Source organism: Meleagris gallopavo, chromosome 10 (assembly GCF_905368555.1).
Source record: "Meleagris gallopavo chromosome 10, MGAL_WU_HG_1.1, whole genome shotgun sequence".
NCBI classification, from domain to species: domain Eukaryota; kingdom Metazoa; phylum Chordata; class Aves; order Galliformes; family Phasianidae; genus Meleagris; species Meleagris gallopavo.
The window spans coordinates 12,220,931-12,242,041 of record NC_139413.1 but is presented as its reverse complement, the minus strand read 5'-3'; the positions used below and the strand labels follow the sequence as shown (position 1 = coordinate 12,242,041).

The window sequence follows — 21,111 nt, the reverse complement described above, 5'->3', positions numbered from 1 at the left end:
TCTGTTCACTTTTTGCCACGTAGGTTTATATCTGTGTGGGTGGGTGTGAACAGAGCTCTTGATGTGTAATATTCTTCCCATCTGCACACCAGGTGGCACTGCATAGTTAATCAGAAGATAATAACAGGCATGAAGAGATTACTTACTTTTTTGGGGAAGAGGCAGTAAATCAATCTCAGAAGTCTTTATTTATTATTATTAAAAACAAGGTACATCAATGCTTGACTTTTAATTTCTTTGTGTGTGTGTGTGTGTGTGTGTGTATGTGTGTGTGTGTGTGTGTGTGTGTGTGTGTGTGTGCAATTTCATTCCAATCAATGAAATCATCTGATTATATTATTGTTTGAATGCTATGTTAATTAAGTATGAATGACTGCAATTATCACAAAGGTTCTTTCCACAAGGGATTTATTTATTTATAGCTTTAACCCTTGCAAGTAGGAGATACAATTTAGGATACAACCTAGTAACAGTCATTCAGTAAAATTTGTAAATATCCTAACAATAAAACTGACTATAGCAATCCAAATTGACAAGATGGAGGAAGAAACAAGACAGATTTGTTACTAGTTGCTATTTGCACTATAGTGAAAAATTAATTAGAAAGTTAAGTAGGGCTTCCTGTTTACTTGTAAGCCTACAGATACTAGAGTGTCTAAGTAAAACACCTATAGCTTTTTTAATATATTTTAAGTAATTTAAAAAAAAATTCTTGAAGATACGGTTTTATTTGATCTCTATAAAGAGAGAATATAAACATTACATAAAATCTCTACATTATGACAAAATGCTACAGAATATGTACACAGGTTTGTGTAAAAGTATGTAGAGAGTATGTTTGTAGTGATATCATTTCTACGTATTTGTTTTGAAAGTTACATCAGACATTCTTCAACACATTAAAGATTTAGGTCACTCGTTTTCACTCAGTTAAATAACTGTACAAAGATTTCACAAAGATTACACAAAATGCTTTGTGGTGTCTTAAAGGAGAGCCACAGAAATCTGTTTTGCAAACAACATAGTTGAACTTCAAGGTGAGCAATAAAAAAAAAAAATTCCACATTTGCTCCGATAGCTAAGCGAAAAGCATATATATATATTTTTTTTTTGGAAAATTTAGGTTTAACCTTGAAATACTTCCCCTCAGTTAGTGATTATGAATAACAACAGAATATCGAAAGACATAATAGGAAGATGAACTGAGTTTTAAAAAGATAATTTAAGGACTTTAAGAATCTCTTATCACTCTTAAGTTATTGTATAAGAAACAAGATAATGTCTGCTGCCAGATGTTTCTTAAATATATGCCTTTGTACAAGAGGAACTGGGAGGACACAAGAGTAAATGATAGACAGATGTAGCAATTGGACAGATCAATACAATGGAAAAGGCATTACAACAAAGTTGTGATGGACTGGCACAATAGAAAGGTGCTATAAAGGAAGGGAAGAAGATCAGTCACCTGTACCAGAAGATTCCAGGTTCACAGGGGAATGCTTTACCAAGGAGGGATTTTCAGAAAGAGATCCTTCCCAGTGGCAGTCAGCCCTTCAATAAGGTCTAAGAGAGGTGCAGCCAGACTCCACCTCTTCTGGTCACACAGCTGAATTGCCTTCACTGTGCTCCCAGGGCTGACTGGGTCCTTTCCCCATGTGCTCAACCAGTGGTTCAGGCCATGACTCAATAGTCCCCTCACAAAAGGGAAGAGGCAATTAGCATATTGGTCCTCTAGAAATTTACAGAAGTACACTGTTAATAACTAGTTGGATGGAATACAGTTTACGTAAGGTAAAAAAAAAAACTGAAGAGACTGAAGGTAAGAACTTAAAAAAAAACTAATCAACAAATAATTCTATAACTGAGGTATTTGCCAACTATTTGTGCTCAGGTTCTGTTATGTATGTTGGCTCCCAGTGTGCTATTGCCCAGACTTGATCTCTTTCATTACCACTTATTCAGTTAACTACTAAAGCTTCTACTCACAGCTAGTCATCTGTCTTTGGAACCCCAAATTCCACATCAGACTCTACCACCTTATATACACATAGCTGCAGCCCATTTAGTAAGTTAAGATGGTGCAAAATAAAACACTGCAGAGGTAAGGCGTAACTGTCAAGCAGAGACACCAGAAGTTTGGTGGCACGCACTGGTCATCTGATCCTCTTCAGGTCTAGTACATGAAATTTTTCTGAGCTTCAGACCTACATCCTGGAGAGAAACTTTCACCTCAAGATAAACACCACTGTAGTCTCAAATGCCATCATAACCAAGGGCATGAAACTATGTATAACTTTATATTATTAAGTATGTTAGAGCAATGCTATTAATGTATATCCTTTAGGGAACTATTTGAGAACTCTATGCTTTTCAAGTCTGACGAAGAGAAAGTATATTGACTTCAGGACACTTTTAATACCTTTCTAAATTGCATTAACAACAGAAAGAAGAAAACATTTCACAGGAAAGCGGGCTGCAGAGTTTTAAGCTACGCAAGTCACATGGCTCATATTTCATTAAAAAAGATATTCTCTGTTTCCTTTTTTTTTCCCTTCACATTAATTTCCTTTATTTTCAATGCACACACTATATCTAGAGTTTTGGAGAGGTGCTTTTGTTATTTTTATTATTATTGTCGTTGCTTTTTCTGACAGTGCAGAAACATAACTGTAGTGAAGAATAGTGAAGTTGCTGCATCTGTTCCCACAGAAATCCTTTGTTCATTTATCCTCAGTGACTTGACTCAGTCACCTTGACTTTTATGCATGTATTCTTTTTTTCCTCTCCTCCACTATTAGGGAAAGCTGAAAACTACTACATTTATAATTCATCAAGTTACATATTCATTCAGAACCAAATCTGCAACTTCTATTTTATGTAAATAATATCCTTTAATTATGTCACTTTTAAGATTCTGGGAAGTCCACAGTGGCATTGTCCTAAGTATACATGTTTCAGCAGGAGAAAAAAAAAAAAAGAAATAGGAATAGACTATGGACTTACTATGGAATAACAAGTGTCATGGGGAGTCTATAAATGCTCTATTGTTAGTGCATTTGATCTCAAAAATCCTTTGGTTGGTCCTCCATCTTTCACTACTAGAATGCAAGACCACATTAATGGCCAGTATCATACAAAGTACTGTAAAAGAGATGACACACATGGAGGTACATGAAAGGACCAGCTTTATCATGGATACAAGTTAGCTTCTCATAACAAAATTTTATATCCTCTATTAGCATTTTTACCTTCTGCTTACTAATTACTCTGGTGAACAAACGGTTTACGGGAGAATTATGTTTCAGATAACTTCTCTAGTTTAAAGCTCTGTCTCTGCCTCTTTGCTTAGCATTTGCATGGCACAATACCTACATAAATGGTTTCTGGTTAGAAATGAATATTAGGATGACTTTATTAAGAAAATAAAGCCACATATATAATACAGTCCAAACCTACGCACAAAATTCTCTTTTATCTATTTTGCTAACCCTTAAATAAAACATTTTAATGTCTGAGTCATAAATTTTGGGTAAATCATGCTCAGATTCCAAAATCTGGTTCAGAAAGCAAACATTCATCTGTAATTGGTGAGATTTCAGAAAGCAGTTTAAAAGACAGATTAAAACAATAAAGATATACTGGATCCATTGCCTTGCATGCAATTACATCAAAACATCACACAACAAAAATTCGTCCACATAGATTCTAGCAATGTGAGGATTTAGGATTAAATAAACTGCAACAGTCTGCAATCACATGACAGAATAGACCTGCAAAGCTTATACTACATACCCAGATGGTAAACAACAACAGTTGTCGCTGTACTAAGAATTACATCTCTGTAATCAATAATAGGAAGGAGGAACAGTTGGACAACTTGTTTCCTATTATGTTCACTTAGGCAACGTCTAGATCAATAAAGAGCATTAAGCCTCATACCAACTGCAGACGATGCCTGCTCAACATTCCTATCATATGGTAGCGGTAGGTCCAGCTGTACTACAAAATACTTGTAAATGGATAACAATTCTAATTTAACATTAAAAAGAAACAATGGTTCAAACAGGAGGCAGGTGCAAGACTTCTTAAGCATATGAGAGAAGACAGACCTATCATGCCAGTTTTAGTATAACTCAAAGTCAGCTTATTTTGTCAAAGTATCCCATAATTACATTTTGCTACACTACAGAATATGTAGAAGATGCCACATGTTTTATATAAATGAAAGAAAAAGCAATCAAGCATGGTATCACTGCCTTCCATATAGTCTCAGTAATTATTTGAGCATAGTAAGATGTTCACAGAAATTGAAAACTGAACTTGTATATCACTTTTTTTAAGCCAATAAGGCAATAAATTACAAATAATTTAATTTTTCAGTTTATCTATTTTTGAAATATTTAGATTAAAAACAACAGGGCGTTCTACTAAATTCTTGACTTACAAACCAATCATACACATATGAAAATTAAAACAAAGTGCTATATTAAAACCTCAGCTTTAGCTTCTTTGAAAGACAAACAAATCTACTAAACAATATACTGTGCTTTCTTAATGTATCAGATTAAAGTAGTCTAACATCATGTTGTGAGTCTTAATTTATTCTTGGACATTCCTTCAATTTAAAGAGGACAATACAGAAAAATTAGTTGTTCTTACCTATTCCAATGAAGACTGCTTCATAGCCATTTTCTTTCAAGGTACAGAGTGTCATTCCATCAACAGCAAGGCCTTTACTAAAAATTATCTGAAAGAGTTAAAATTACTTGCTTTTTATTTGATAATATGAAAACAATTTCTACCATGTCCTGCATACTGACATCTTACAGAATCTTCCAGTGAATAACATAATTTTTATTATTATTATTTTACTCTAAGCCAGGCTCAAAAGGACAGATCAGCTCTGATTTAAGTGGCCCAAACCAGATCTGGGCAAAATACAACTTTCAATCGCCTTCATATGCAGCCAATGTAAGCTAGCTTGGTTTCTACTGTAAGCTAAAAGGGATAATAAAGCAATCTAAACAAACAAAACCTGCCCACGGAATGCAATACTGAGGTAAAGCTGAAAATGGCAGTTTTCTACTGTGAGTAAATAACTCTATTCAGTGTTGACTACAAAAGGTAATATTTCTGAGTGAAAATCAGAATTTAAGAATCATGATGTTGAAGCAGGAACCCAGCTTAGGGAACGTGTGTGCTAAGTGGAACAATCACCCTCTACAGCAAGCAAAAAACCCAAGCGATTTAAGTTATTGCAAAAACAACAGTAAAAGTATGAGTCGCTTACAGAGAAGAAAATAAAAGGCACCACTATTCTGTGTTAACAGGGTTTCTGAACAGAAAAACAAGTTGTGTTTTCCCACACAATATCAGGCACTTGGCATTTATGCAGAATACAGCATCAGTCATTTCTTTGTGCTGTGCCCTGGAAGCTCACGGCCTGAATTTTGCTCTGAGACCACTAGCTAGCTAGAATACTTTTACGCCAAGAAAACACTAGGCAAAATAAATGGTGTTTTGCAGATTCAGACCTGAAAAACTGGGCCAGAGATGGACAAGTCTGAAGAACATTCTGAGGAGACTGCAGCACACCCTACTTACTAGCAATGATGCCGGCTAGTCTGTGCAGTAAGCTAACAAAGATTTTCAAAACTATAAAAGAAATCAGTTTGGATTTAAATTGACAATTGTTTAATTCTAATTTAGCAAATAACAACACCTAGACTGTAGTCACTGACATTCATTTATTGAATAACTGCAAAGTAACCTTCCACTTGCAATCTTGCCTTGAGCAGCCGCTGCACAGGTGGTTGAGGGTCTTCAGCTATTTTGAGAATGAAGGGGAGGAGTGTTTGTTGTGTGTTTAGCAAGGCAACTATAGCAGTCACCTGTTGGAGGTCATGCAATTAGAGATGCACAAACCTACTGTACATTTCTGTCAAACCAAGGGCTCTTGAGTGCTTGTGATTCCTCTTCTGATACTTTGTAGTTTTTGACATGGCTATGTGTCTTTCTCTTCCAACTTCAGACTCTATGACTTGAATGTTTCCCCCAAATTTTTGATATATCACTTATGCATTCTCTTTATCAAAATGCCAAGCTCCATTGTATAAGATCTGTGCTTTGTGATGAGTTCAGTCTTCATGTCATTGCATATTTTGTTTGATGTTGAATCTACCTATATTCCATTTAGTGTACTTTTGAAAATGTGCTTTCCTCATAGCTGAAAAATGACAGATATAAGACACAGCATAGCATACCTAAAACACAGACTTTTTTTTTTTTCCTTTTGTAAACTAATTTCTATCAGAACTGAAAAAGCCAGGTACAGTTGTAATCCTTTCAAGAATACAGGCTACAAGCTCACTGGCAACAAAACGCATTCCATAAATTGTCATTACATTTATTTTTTTTTTATCCTATTGTGTACATATGTTATGAAAATCTAATGAAGGAATTAAAATAGCAATATTGTTTTATGTAGGACTTCATAATTCTCCTAGGGCCCAGCTCTCTAATCCTTATTCACCTGACTAATTCTTACTAATTTCAGTAGAATTACTTGAATAAACAGCACTGTTGAGCATTTAGACAACAGAGCACTTTCATTTGAAATGCTTTAAATAAACACCAGAAAATATTTCCAAGCTTGTAGAGGAATAAAGCTAGAGTACTTAACCAGCTTGCAAAAGGGTCAATTGCAAACCAGTGGCAGAGCTTGGAAGTAAATTTATATTGAGATGTTCTGCTGCATCTCAGAACAACAAAGGACTTGCACATCAGGATGACAAAGTGGCTCACCTTCTGGAGACTTTGTCATAGAAGAGCACTCTGGGGATCTGAGTTTTGTAGAGGCTTCCCAGGAAACAACACCCAGCAACTTTATTTAAAATAGTCTCGCTGCTTTGGTTTTACAGAATTCCTAACTACATGTCTAGTCTGTCAGCCTTTAAAGTTTGCTTTGTAACCCAGGAAGAGTGAGAAAATGGATCTGTAGCATTTAAGGCATTTCTTTACACCTAAACTGGGCACTATGAGTTTCTCGCTTAGGTCGTGGGATAACAGTTTTTATAGTACGAACAGCTTTTGCAATATGAAGATTTTTACAATATTTTCTTGCTTGACTGAATGCAATATTATTATGCAAAAAATGTTTTACTCCTCCTGCTACTCTAAAACTTGTTTTAGTGATGTATTCTGTGCTCCTATTAAAATGAGCAGCCCTCGTACGTATTATCTAAAGTTTAAGCTCAAGCCCTACATTAACAATAGAGTAACATACCCATTATTTATAAACAATACTCATTTAATAAAATAACGTGCAGGAATTGCTATTCAAAAAGTCGAATGACTGCTACTGTTTATAATAAATGATCACATTAATAATTTTATAATAAAATGCATCAAATTAATAAATTAACTCATATACAGGACTGTATTATAAGCCATTAAGGAAAGAAAACTCGGGAAGAGGGAAAAGAAGGGAGAAGTATAAAATATGAATGTCTTAAGTAGTGCCAAACTTGCATGAAAAAACTCGATTAAAAAAAATCAAATCATTCCAATAGCTACATTGAACCCCTAAAGCAATTTAGGAATTTGTTTCTTACAGACAATTAATCACATGCAGACATGTCAGATGAGAACTATTGATTGCCCTTTTCTAAACTAGTGGCATTCAGACGGGAGACAGACAAATGCCCTGAGCAAGAGGAAGCATCTTCCTGCCTCTGTCTAGTGCAGCTTTTAATTGTTCTTTACTAATGTGCATGACATTTTGCTGTTAATCTTTAGCAGACTCCTTGTTCTTTTTTTCCTTTGAGCTATATGTAGGCAGGATATATTTTTCATTACCTTCACTCCGAGATCCTTCATAAGCTCAGCTTCAAAATTCACTACGTCATATGGCAATCTGAACTGAGGGATTTCAGATGCACTGAAATAAATAAAGAAAGCTTGTGATACACTTCGAGCTATAAGGAAGAAAGGTGAGTGGTGTTTTTTTTTTTTAGATGTTAAAAAATTAATATTTATACCTTAGTTAATTCTGAGGTATTTGAATGGTATTTGAGTCTTGGCTTTTTTAAATCTTTAGAGTGACAAAATAGCAGTTTTCACACAATACTAAAAATCCAGATCAGAAGCATTAAGTTGAGGTCAATCCTGCACACATTTGTAGATCATTACTTAATGAACATTAAACTCTGGAACAAAACAGCTTCAGCTCCACACCTTCTGTTCACCAGTGATATTTAACAGTAGATAAACTTATATCATCTTTTTAAGACGAGGTCTCGTAGCTAGAAAAGTAAGGTGAGTTCCTAGTAATCACTCACTAATCTATGCAAAAAGAATCAAATTTCCCCTACCTAAAAATAGTGATATGTTATTTTGAGCAATGGTACTTAAAACTGTACCCTCCTCCACTTCTGCTTCATAACTTCTACAATCATTCAGGAGATTTTCTATCAGCTCTTAGTTTCTTGTCTGCTTTTTTTATTTTTTTTTTTATTTGACGTCTATTATTAATTGGCTTTTTTCCTCTTGATCAGAATTAGGTATGACTTTAAGGTCCCAGCACCACAGGTCTCCAGTAATGGAAAATTGTACTAACACAGAATCCAACTTCACATTTGTTGGTACAGATCTTTATCTCCAATGAAATGACACATAAGCACATGCCAGTTCTCTCTTATGGAAGCAAGTTATAGGTAAACACAGTAAAGCCCTATTTTAGATATTTTTCTTGAAGGAGATAGAAAGAACATGGAGAACAGTGAAATTTTCTCCCTAGATATTTCAAACCTTTGATTTAATCTGATGCCAAATTAATCAATAATTATCAATAACAAAGCATGGGTTCAAGAGATAGATTTCAGTTTTATTTTACATCTTGCTAGTGATGACCCCATGTTGATGATCCAACATTGATGGGCCAGAAGGATTTATTTAGTTTCAACAACTTTAATTATTTTGATAATAAATTAGTGTTCCTCCTTATTGTTTCTAATGCTGACAACCTTGCACCTTTTCTGACTAAAGTGCAAAAAAAAAAAAATGCTCTAAATATTAAATATAATGGATATGAAATGACAATGCAACTTTGATAGGTCATGCTAAGCAAAAAAAGCTTTCTGAGGAGGAAAATAATGCATCAGTATGATACAATCCAGATTGAATTAAGAAATCTAATGAAAAAAAAGGAAAGTTGTATTTTATCAAGTTGTCTGTGCTTTTGTTGAAGGCCTGTCATATCTCTAACTCTTAAAAAACTCAAAACAGACCTGGCTGTGTTATGTCACTGTCACAATTTGTAAATGCTTTCTTGCTCTTAATAAAAACTAAATTACAGTTTCATTCTATGGAGTATAGATTTACATATGCCTGTCCTGTTTTCAACTGGAGTTGGTTTTATTTTTTTCTTCATAGTGTCTGGTGTCATTTAACTGCTTGCCAAGTTAAACCACAACACTGTTCACAGAAATATGCCTATATGCAAATACACATGATCCTGTGGGGACCCAGGCACGCACATTTATCATGAAAAAAACATCTCATGAAAGTCAACTTTTAGCAGAATTACTGACATACAATCTCTTCCAGCAGACAAAGACAATCTCTGCAGTGAAAAGGCGGAGATAGAAGAAAAAAGCAAAGATACAGGAGGATGAAGAACAACTGTCTTGGATGGGAACATAGTCCCATGAATTCATCTCTTCAGCAATTTCATCTAAGAGGAACTTGGACAGGTAGTTGGTATTTCTCACAAATCACAATTTGCTTTTGTCTAAAGGACATCTTTCTAGTCTAGCAAAAGCAGGATTTTCTCATGTTGCAAGCGAGTGGCTTAACTAGGAAGAGTAGTGAAGTTTGTTCACTGTCTCTAAGCAAGAGTATGATCTGCTCATGTATTCTGTAAAACATAAACTTTACACAAAGTAATGAAATGTAGGAAAATCTGCCTATGAATGTGAAAAACTGACATGTCCAAACAACCACAGAGTTGTGCTAGGCTTAGATACAACAATACTGAAACTGAAATCACTAAACAACTTTTCTTTATTGAAATATTTGTAAAACTATAATCTGACACACACACACGAAGGCACTTCCTAGTTAAAAACACTCAAAAGGGCAGAACAAATTTTAGAAGGACCAAGCGCTGCCCTTCCCTAGTAAGCTGATTCCAAATAGAAAATTAATTTGATCTTGCTGGCAATTTGCAATTTACAAAGCCTTGAAAATATACCCATCATTAACCTAAACTTCTCAAAAGATGTACTGCAAATATATACAACTCCAGCAATGGATGATTGCTGCCTCCTTTGTGTTCCAATATTAAAATCAAGATGAGTAGAAGTGATGCCCTTAACCAAGTTATGAAATTTTCTGCAATGAATGGAAATAAAATTTGATTGTGACTGCTACATGTTCTTATAAGTAAGATAAAGCAAAATGCACTGCTTGACCATAAAAACACTCAAAAAATACAAAAAAAAATAGTTAAGGCTCTTTTTTCAACAGGACAAAAAAATTAAGATCAATTTTAAACTCAAATTAAAACAAAGAACAGATGAAAATTAAGATAACATTCCTTCAAATATGAAAGCAGCAGGAGATTGCAGAAAGTACTGCATTTTATTCTTGAGTCCAGCATAAGTCTAACTTGTCATCAAGTTTCTTTTTTTAAAAAGAGTTCATTATTCACTATCACTTTTCAGCAACAAAACTGATTTTAAATCCAGTATTTATGAAATATTATTTGCTACCTAACAGATGAATAGGTACTTCATGTACTAAATATGAAATCATTTTATGGCAACTAGTTCAAGTGAAAGAGCTTCACATAGTTAAATGCCCATGCATTAAAACCTTGATAATTACATAGCATACTTTTGAACCTCACTGTGAAAAATGTAATCGGTTCAACTTTTCCAGCATTGATTCTCTATCTTCCAGAGCTCTGAATAAGTATTTGACAGTATGACATTATGGATCAAATTCATTAACAGTGTCAACTCTATTGATTTCAGTAATGCTGCAATGAGAGAAATGTGAGTACATCACCCTACTTTCTACTTTTAACATGTTTACAGAATAACAAGTAAGTGGCTCCATCTTCAAGGTGTAAAATTTAATTTTGATTTTGAATTGGTTTCTCAATGGCTTCTGAAATACTTTCTCTCTTATTTAGCAGTTCCAACAAGCTTGTAAGATATGACTTCAACTATTGTTAAAGTGGTAAAAATTCATCTTCTGGTACAGAGAATATGATATTGAACCTGAATCATGCAATTATCAGCCAAGTGCTTACCATGTAGGCAAAATGCAAAGGTGCCCTCCTTTGTGTTCTTTACAATTTGTTGAAGGTTAAGAATTGCAGGGGGTTGATTCGGTCATTTGCATTTTAAACAACTACTAATTATTTCACTAAGTAGAACTACAAGTACTTGTTTTCAACTTTCTTTTTTTTTTTTTTTTTTTTTTTAGATTACCTTAAGCCACCGACATATTCCTGCTTTTCAAATATGGTGATGTTTGAATAGCCCAATCGAGCCAAAAAGGATGCACAACTTAAACTTGCAGGCCCTGCACCAAGAAGTGCTATCTTCACATGATAAGCTTCAGGCATATCTTCTGGAGAAGGTAAGGAAGGGTTTCTGATCTGAGGAATGTTCATGGCTTTGAACACCTGAAAAGCAATACATTCAACAGGTTACATACATACTTCATACTCCCTCTTAAAATTTTGAGTAACGTGGAGGAAGTTTCACTAGTACTGTCACATGGACATAATATTTCAGAATGCTTCATAAATCATTATCAAGACTCTCATCTTGAGACATGACAGTTTTATGAGGAATGCTATAGAGTTTTGTACTTCTATGGTGGTTCTTGCCTTAAAACAGTCTGAAGTCAGCTCTTTCACTACCTAAAACTTTAAAAGGAAGATGGAAGAGTCTGACAGCAACAAAAGAATAGTAACACGAAGTCAGTCAGATGGCAAAGAACATCTAGAATATCAAACATTTCCTTCCAGAAGATGTTCAGACTACTCTTTTACCTACTAAGAGAATGTTATTTGAATAATGAAAGATTGCCCTGCTACTGAAAGGGCTCTGCTTCTTCCAGATACATTCTCTGTAATCCTGCAAAATTATTTATGGCTTGAGAGATGATAGGCAACCAACACATCACCAGGTAACTTGGAACTTTTATTAGAAAATGTCTTTTGTCTTCAGCATTGTATTTTCACAGTTAACCCCTACTGTAGATTTGTCCTCCTACATAATTCTAACTTTCAGATTAACTGACCCTCTAATTCAGATATCAAACCACATTATAACTGAGCATCCAATGGTTGTATGCATACTTGAAATTTAGGCTGCTCCCTCAATGCCTCAATTTTTCAACTGTTAAACGGAGATGATCTCCTCCATTCTACCTTAACTACTAAAAGTACTTGGAAACAGTCTCTGACCACTTCTCTGCACAAAATTCTTCTTGCAACATCACATTTTATTTCAGATTTGTTCTAAATCAGTTCTTTACACAGTCATAAAGGTAAAAGGATAAGGCAGAGGTATTCTGGCAAGATTTCACTGTCCTCTGCATGTACATATATCAGCAGGGAAGGAATCGAGTCTCTACCTTGTATAACTTGCAAAAAGTACAGAAAAGTCTCACGGCCCTTATAGACTACTAAAGATCAGAAGTATGGAAGAGTAATGTCTTCATTTTATTTTAGATATTAGTGAAAGTATACAGATCCCAAAGAGTATATCTTTATAGCAGAAGCACAGTATTATACCAAAAGGATATAAGAGTTCATTGCATTGGGATTTTGAGTCCTATCATAAACACTTCAAGGCTGCCCTTGGATACTACCAGACTTTTTCACACCTACTTCAATGCAGGAGTGCATTATAAAAGAACTAACTAGCCCTTTAAAATATATAATTTTTATTTGTCATATTAAATACCTTAAATATGATATTAAGTTTACCTAGTTCTTTTTTTACTATCCTTAGAATCACAGAAGCAGTTAAACTTTCAGTTAAACTTTGACAATTCCTCTCATGAATAGAATTTTTCATTTATGTTTTGAATCAATGTTCATTTTCTTCATGCGCACTTGAGCACCCATGCTAGGTAAACCAATCATTAGTTTCTTCTCCCCACTAAACTTTGTGTCAAATTCCACCAGTATTAGTAAATTGACATAGCATTTCAAAAAACTGCAAGAAACAAGAGACAGATAATTGTTTTTAAAAAAGAGTCATTTAAACCTGACAATTCATACACTATAGAAAGGTTTAATGTGGTTATTAATGGAATTTACAGCTGAAAATCTTACATTACACTGTGAAACTAGATAGCGATAACAAAAATGTAACAGGATAGTTATAAAATGTCTGCTTCATTGTATTCACATAGGAAAGGCTTGAATTATACCGAATTTCCATTAAAGTCTCATGCAATTGTTTTAGAAGGTTACTCAGTGATGCAAATTGCATAACTCGCATATTTAATGTCTACATTGATCACTATGAATATGCACATAGTTAATAAATTTTGTACTGAATTTGCATTGTTGATAATATTATTTTTATATTTATTAATGAATAGTCATACCTAACGACTAAGTGTTAAACTAAGGCCCAACAGTACTGTAATACAGTGCTATGCTTCAGAACCAAGCACTCATGCAGGAAATGCTGGTAGTTCAGGATGAATGCTCAACTTTAATTCTGTCTATTTGGAAATAGGTTGAAACTGCCTTTATGTAGCAGAGCCAGCTTGTGTGGCAATATCTTGCCATCTGGAATTCAGTGGCAGTTTTGCATATTAAGGCTGGCAGGGTAACTGTGTGAAAATAGCAAACTGCTTCAGTGCATTTCAAAAGATTTTTACTCACCTCATGGTGAAGTTTCACTACACTGTAATTAATCTAATTAAATATCACTGAATTCTTCAGTACAGTACATTTGGGTACAGAGTATGTCTTGCTAGTATGTGTTCAATACCACATTACATGCAATTACATGCAATTGCCCTCTCCAATTCTTTTTATCCTATAGTCAGTCAATTCTAATCCTTTCATCTCGCTTGTCCAACTTCCTCTCAAAAATGTGATTTCATTTTTGTTTGGATGAAGCTTTTTGGTAGTTTTTTTTTTTTTTTAATATTTCTCTGCAATCAAATCACTCAGAAAAATGAGACTACACAGTGAATTTTAAAGATCAGCCTTTCAGTAAGAAGACTCAGACATCAACCCCATATCTGCCTTTCCTTCCAATTCTCTCACACAACCAAAACAAATTAATAGCATGCTGTAGAAAAGTTTATATAACTTGCCCAAACATCAGCAAGTCTTCCATGCTTGGCCTAGAAAGCCAAAACTCCTCAGATTCATCCCTGAATTATCATGCACTCTCCATCAAAATAATAATAGATTACAATCTGACTTACAATAGGAAATAACTTAAAGATATGCTACAGTAGAAGCTAATGCCAGGAAATAGATCTGTCTTTTTGTCTGTCCTGCTGCCTCAGCTCTGCAGAGCAGTTCTCCTCAGCCAGGGCAGCGCACCCACCTCTGCAGGCAGTGCTGAGGGGCCTGCGGCCATGTCAGGAGTCACAGCATCCTGGGTGCAGCATGGCAGCAGCCCAGAGCCAGCCAGCAGCTGGAGCTCCAGAACGACCACCTCATCTCACTTACATTAAGACTCACTAAAGGTGTCAATGTGCAACTAAGAGCGTCCCTGGGCCTATGGGTACAGTGCACCCTCTGTCAGGGCGCTCCCTCTGGGCAGCCGCTGCCCCCTCAGCTGCAGTGGGTGAGGGAAGGACTGGCCCTCAGCATAGCCCTCCAAGCCCACCACCCTGCTGAGGTGCCCCAAAGGTAAAGGCAACAGGAGAAAAAAAGTATCAGATTTCCTTCTCCAATTGCTTTCTGCTGTAACAAGAGCCAAAACACATAGCCAAAGGGGAACAAATCACCAGAACTGTAGCTGGTATGAGCCACAGTGCTAAACGATCTAGTATTTAAATTGAGTGTGCAAAGATTAAAATAATACATTTTTTTATTTAGATTGTGCTGCTCACTTCAGAATGATTAACCAGAAACACGGGAGGCACTTTAGATTCAGTAATACCTTCAGAAAAGCAAAATTTTGAGGGCTTCTTAATAATAATACTTCAGAATGCAATAGACCATGTTTCCTTTTCTTTGACAGTCTTACAAACTTGTGTTCCAGTAACCAGTAATTTCAGTTTATTTTCTGGAACTGACAGTCATATAGCTCATGCCCACATGTATTGTCACTGCAGTTTCAGTATATTTTCTCTGAACTTGTGTTCCAAAAAACAGATGTTTCCTGATTCTAAAGTACTCAGGCAAAGGACACAGATAAAGACATTAATATAATTTTGACCTGTGCAGCAGCAGGTGTAACCTGCGCTTGACACTCATCATTTATAATAGTGAGCTTTTACTCCACGTTATTCTCTAGATGCAACAGTTACCTTGGTAACTGCATCCCAGTGTACACATTCTATATCACACATACAAAGGACATTTCCTTTAGTATTTTTGTTCCTTTTTCAACATTTAATTGTCAAAATCCACAATTTTTCAGACTGGATTATAATTTATCCTGAAAATGAGGTTAACATAGTTACAAAACTATATGAAAGAGTAGAAGGAAAAAGCTCGAGTATAAGGTACCATGTTTTTTGTTCTACCATGTGCAAGACTAATATTTAACAATTAGGGAGTTTTATCTGCAGTATGAACAGATGATCAGTCATTGTTCAGAAGCACAAAGGAACATACGTCATACCCATATATTTTCCATTTTAAACCTATATTCCTGCTTTACTGCAATTTTATCTTTTATCTTAGCTAGCAGTTGTGCCTTCTTATTATTGCTCTCTTGTAATGCAGCAACTGTTAGATCCTCAGACTAATTCCAAGGGAAAAAAAAAAAACTAAAATTGGCTTTATGCACAATGGAGTTTTCAGTAAATAAGTCCCTGTGGGACAAACTATTACACAGTGCATGAGAATTATCATGCAGCTCTCATTAACAGTACCACATGTTGCATACCTAAATCACACAATTTGCTAAGTTACTCATATAGGTAAAGCAATGAACATGCTTCATTCACCATATCTAGGACAATTTCTGTATTAGCAGTTACTAGTACGATTTTCTTTAGTATTTAAATCTGTATTTTAATAATAATTGCTTCATGGAAGCCCTCATGCAATTGGATTTCCTGCAATTATACATATACTCAGTGTAAAAATGAACTGAAAGCTAAAAAAATATTTACTATTAAATTGACTGCCTATTATTTCTAACTACAAGCGCACTATGTATAACAGTACAAAAATGGTAAGGAGAGTAAAATTTACTAAAGTGTTATTTGTGCTAGAGTGCTAAGTAAAACTGCACACCGATTTTACTTTGCTAGAACTGTTGACACTGATATATCATTTAAAGAAACTTGGTACATCGTGAGGAAAGGAATTCTTAGCTATTCATCCTTTCCACCATTTCATATCAATCATTGTGCGAGCAATGAGCTTTTTTAATAGATTTCTAAAGATTCTTGAAGAAAAATGGTAGATATTTAGCATTATCTATCAAGCCATAATTCCTCTCTATTAATCATAGCATTGGGCTTAATAGGAGACACAAATCAAGTTTTACCAGATATTACTTGCATTTCATTCCTAAACAGTAATATTTCAGTATTATATTTATCATCTACTTGACAAATGTTTAATTTTTTTCTTTATAAGCTTTCTGCTTTTCAAAAAACATTAAGTTTTCACGTATATGGAATAAAAGCCATTAGAAGCATTGATAAAATAATCTCTTAACTGACAAAATTCAATATATAGGTCTTCAATATATAGGTAGAAAAATATAGTTCAATGTCTACAGCCTCATTCCTGCAAAAAAGAACTCTGATTCAAACTATACTGATCCTTACTTCTGTATGTTCAAATCCCATGTACATTTAAGTAGATAAATACTTAAGTAACAGAGGCTACAGAAGGTTCAGCTAACAGAAAAGTTTAACAGGTGCTCCAGAAGATTTACGATCTCCTGGCAAGAAGAAAGATCTACAAAGAGATAAAGAAACCTGCATCAGGTAGGAATATTTGCTCGGCGAATCACAACTCATAGTCATTGAAAAGAGGGTGTGAAATCTACAAATGACAGCAGAATAAAAAACTGTTCTTACAGAGTATCATCTGTTACTTCCAGATTAATTTACATTTCTATTTTGGTCTGTCCTACAGACGTTTTTGCAGTCTTTGTAAAGGTGACTGGCATTTTGTCATATGTTTGTAAAAATGACCAGTCAAATGGCTCAAGATACAGAAGAGGAGCATGATCATTAGTTATGGATTGTATAAAATCTGCTATTTTAATATATGCATATGCTTTTTTTTTTTTTTTTTTAAACATAGCCAATTATGTAGACTTCTTCATTTACACGGAGATCAAATGAGAAATTTTACACAAAGATACTTCAGGCAGATCAGAAAAGGTACCCACATGAGGCCATGAGTTTGATACAACCTCTCCATACCTTCAAAAGAACAAGATGTTGCCTCCATCTTCTTGTAAATCTCAAGCACTAAAATCTGTACAGAGGCATAAACTACACGCACGTGCTCCTAGCAGACAGAAACCCTTGAAAAGCACCTTATCAAGTGGCAAGTAATGACCTCCTGTGGCTAAAATTGTAGAACCATAGAATTGTTAGAGTGGAAGGGACCTTTAAAGGTCATCTAGCCCAACTCCTCTGCAATGAACAGGGACACGCACAGCTAGATCAGGTTGCTCAGAGTCTGGTCCAGCCTAGCCTTGAAAGTCTCTATACATATTTACATTTACTAACTTATAAATATATATGTATATACATGTGCATCTACATATTTCTAAATAGATAAACTCAGATGTATTTCAGGCCAACCTGAATTTATTTACAGAGTAATTGGCAAAACAGGTCAGTAAAACGTCTAAATCATCTGAAAGTTTTCCTTTGCCCAAGAGAAAATACAAATGCACGCTAATCCTGCACTTGGAGGAGAGGGAAATGACAAGAGAATAGTTTCAGGAAGTGCCAAACTTTTGTCAGTATGTACCATATTACATACTACATACTACAGCATATATATGTTAAGGAGAAATAAATGACACCTTGTTTTGTCTGTACTACTAGCAGCACCTGAAATTCCTAAAACATGTCCCTTTCTGAGAAGTAAATGAAACCAATACTTGGGCATGGATATCTCTTTTTATTATTGATCCTCATTGAAAACAGCAGTCTTGGGGTAAAATTTAAATTGATTTCTCTTTTTTTTTTTTTTTTTTTTTTTTGACTTTTCAAAAGCATGCATTAAGTTATATACAGCAAAGCTTTGTACATATATAATAATAAAAACCTCTCAACAAGAAAAGATGTCAAAACATCATATCCATATGCAACATTAAAACAAAATGAAAGTTTTAATCAAGGAGATGACAAAGCCAAGTACTTCTGGATAGTAAATAATACCTACGAATTCGTAGTGGGAGAGCAGTTCTCCCTTTACCACCAGACTAACATTCTTGTAGAGTGTGAGGCTTCATAGAGAAGGGTTTATTACAGTCAGAAGAAGTTAAATTCTGTTGTAGGAATTACCATATGCTCAGAAGAGTGCTGCAAGTACTTACTGTGCAGCTACAGATGCAGGTACATTTGATCCTTTTCCCATTGCAGCCTACTTCACTAAGATCCATGTTTTAACCTGGTTTATATAAATCTTCCATTTAAAATAAATTAACTCAACTTCTAGTGCTTCTTTTTCACAGCTGATGTTCCTTATGTTCCCATAAAGTGTTCCATTAAAAAAGCAGTTTTAAGCTTCTGAATGTGCGGTTAGATAAAGGATAATTATTTTAACTTCCTACGTCTTTATTTTATTAATACTTTTTTTTTTTTTTTAATAATTAACAAAGGCATTCAGTTTGACAATATTATTTGGTAGATACAAAGCATTTCAGGAATTTGCAAGTCCCACCTACCTCAGTAGCAAACTGCTGCAATCCACCTATATTAATTGGCCCCTCCTCAGTAGCATACAAATTACAGCCACCAACGCAAAGGTCTGATGTGGGACACACCATTCCACACGTCAGACCAAGTGGATTGTCAGAAAAAATCATTTTGGCAGCTCCATAATAGTTCTGGAGAAAAGAAAAAAAAAAGAAGAATCACACATCATGGAAAAGAAAAATCAATCAGAAATACAAAACGTTTCAACTGGCTAGTAGAATACTACATAAATATAATAAATAATGCTGACATTATTTAAATGCGCCACATTACACAGAATTTCAAAGGTACTGCAAAAAAAAGTCAACAGAATTGTTGATTATGCAAAGAAAACACTTTTCTTTTTAGCTTGCAAAATTATCATAACCATCTTCAGACTTAGGTAGTTGTAGGATTAACAAATCTGTGTTAGATAACTTGTAAATACCTTCGCCATTTCTAGGTTAATTAGGAAGCAGCTGAGTTGTAGCCTTTGTTACCAGGGTCTGACCAGACAGCACTAGTTAGACTATCAGTTCTTTATGACACAGGGAATGAAAGGTTTATTCTACACATCTGTGCACGCTATCTCTGCAGATGTGTCTACATCACACCAGATCAGTAGCATCAATTGTCCCAAGCCTGTGATTCCTATGTAATTGCCTGCAAATTTGAGCTACTGAATTGTTTGAACTCTTTTTCCTCACTCACAGGCATATAAGAGCAAACGCTTATTTTCCCATTTCCCTAAGCAGCAAAACAGGGGACTGATTAAAGATTCCATGTAAAATTTACAATTTAACACATTCTCAGTATTCAGTGAACAGCTTCAGAAAAGGAATGGTTTCCTGATGTATATGATAACTAGTAAGTTTTGTTCCCACAATAAAAAATAATGAATATTCACAACCTTATAGTGTCTGATGTAGTTACAAAACAATTTTATTATTATTTTTTTTTAAACACTGAATAATTCTCCTAAAAGGGAGCATTAGACAAAACTTCAGAACTGAAATGAAGTCTTACTGGGAGGGAGAGAACTACTGATGAACATTCTGTACTTATATTACATTTATATCATTGAAATTAGGGTGTAATTAAAGCAAATATTTAACATCTTTTCTTCTATATGGTAAATATAAAACTTAATTTAATTGTAGGCTCTGCTTTTGTCTATATTTTACCACTTCTCACCTCCCTCTAAAAGCCTCACCAAGGAAAGCCCATAAAAGAGTTATTAATTTCTTAATACTGGAGTTTCTTTTAAAGGCTGCTGCAGTTCAGAAGACTGTAACAGTATTTCTTAGAATTAGCACACAGTTGAGGTTCCACAAAAGTTTTTTAGTTGAGAAATTAATGCAGGGATCTCGTTCCAGCTATTTCCAAATCAGTAATAACTGAGGGATGAAAGAACAACGTGTATTCTTGTTCCATCCATTTCTTTCTCATTCCAATCTTCAGTAATCATCACTATCATGAAACTGTTCTTACAACAAATCACTTTATCACTCTGTCCCAGGGCAGATGATGCAGAATCCAGGTGTAGAATTCAAAGGACATGAAGGACTCAGTCAAAACAGATCCAATGCCTCAGTCCTATGGTGTGCCACGTAAGCCAATGTACTGAGAAGCATTTAGTAAAAGTGAATACTATACCAAGGTGAGCAAGAATTCAGTTATGAATAAAAAGAAGCATCGAGATCTGACAGTATAACAAACAACGGGCAACAGGACTTCAGGTAACAGGAAGCTCAAATTCACCAAAGGGCATATCAGAAGACTGAATGTAAATTTTTTGAAGTTAAATCAGATGCTAAAGACTCCGCTAGAAATTCCCAAAAGAATGCCAATTTTTAAGAAATATACTTAGACAGAATTGGAACTTTTGCTTATAGATGCACAGCATTAGAGCCTGTCCATCACCTGGAAACACAAAACAGTTACCCAGTTGTATTTTAATAGTGTCTGAGAAAATCCTATGAAAAGCCATTGAAATTCTAGTCC

At 34.8% G+C, this 21,111-nt stretch overlaps 1 protein-coding gene across 1 annotated transcript in view; it reads right to left on the bottom strand.

The window, feature by feature from the left end:
• DPYD (dihydropyrimidine dehydrogenase) overlaps positions 1–21,111 on the bottom strand; it is a 317,439-nt gene that overhangs the window by 208,783 nt on the left and 87,545 nt on the right. The window contains exons 5-8 of the mRNA XM_085231702.1: positions 19,098–19,259; positions 11,499–11,695; positions 7,858–7,939; positions 4,660–4,747 (exon numbers count right to left, since the gene is read on the bottom strand). Coding sequence (XP_085087828.1) covers positions 4,660–4,747; positions 7,858–7,939; positions 11,499–11,695; positions 19,098–19,259 — 529 coding nt within the window. The remainder of the gene's footprint in view (positions 1–4,659; positions 4,748–7,857; positions 7,940–11,498; positions 11,696–19,097; positions 19,260–21,111) is intronic.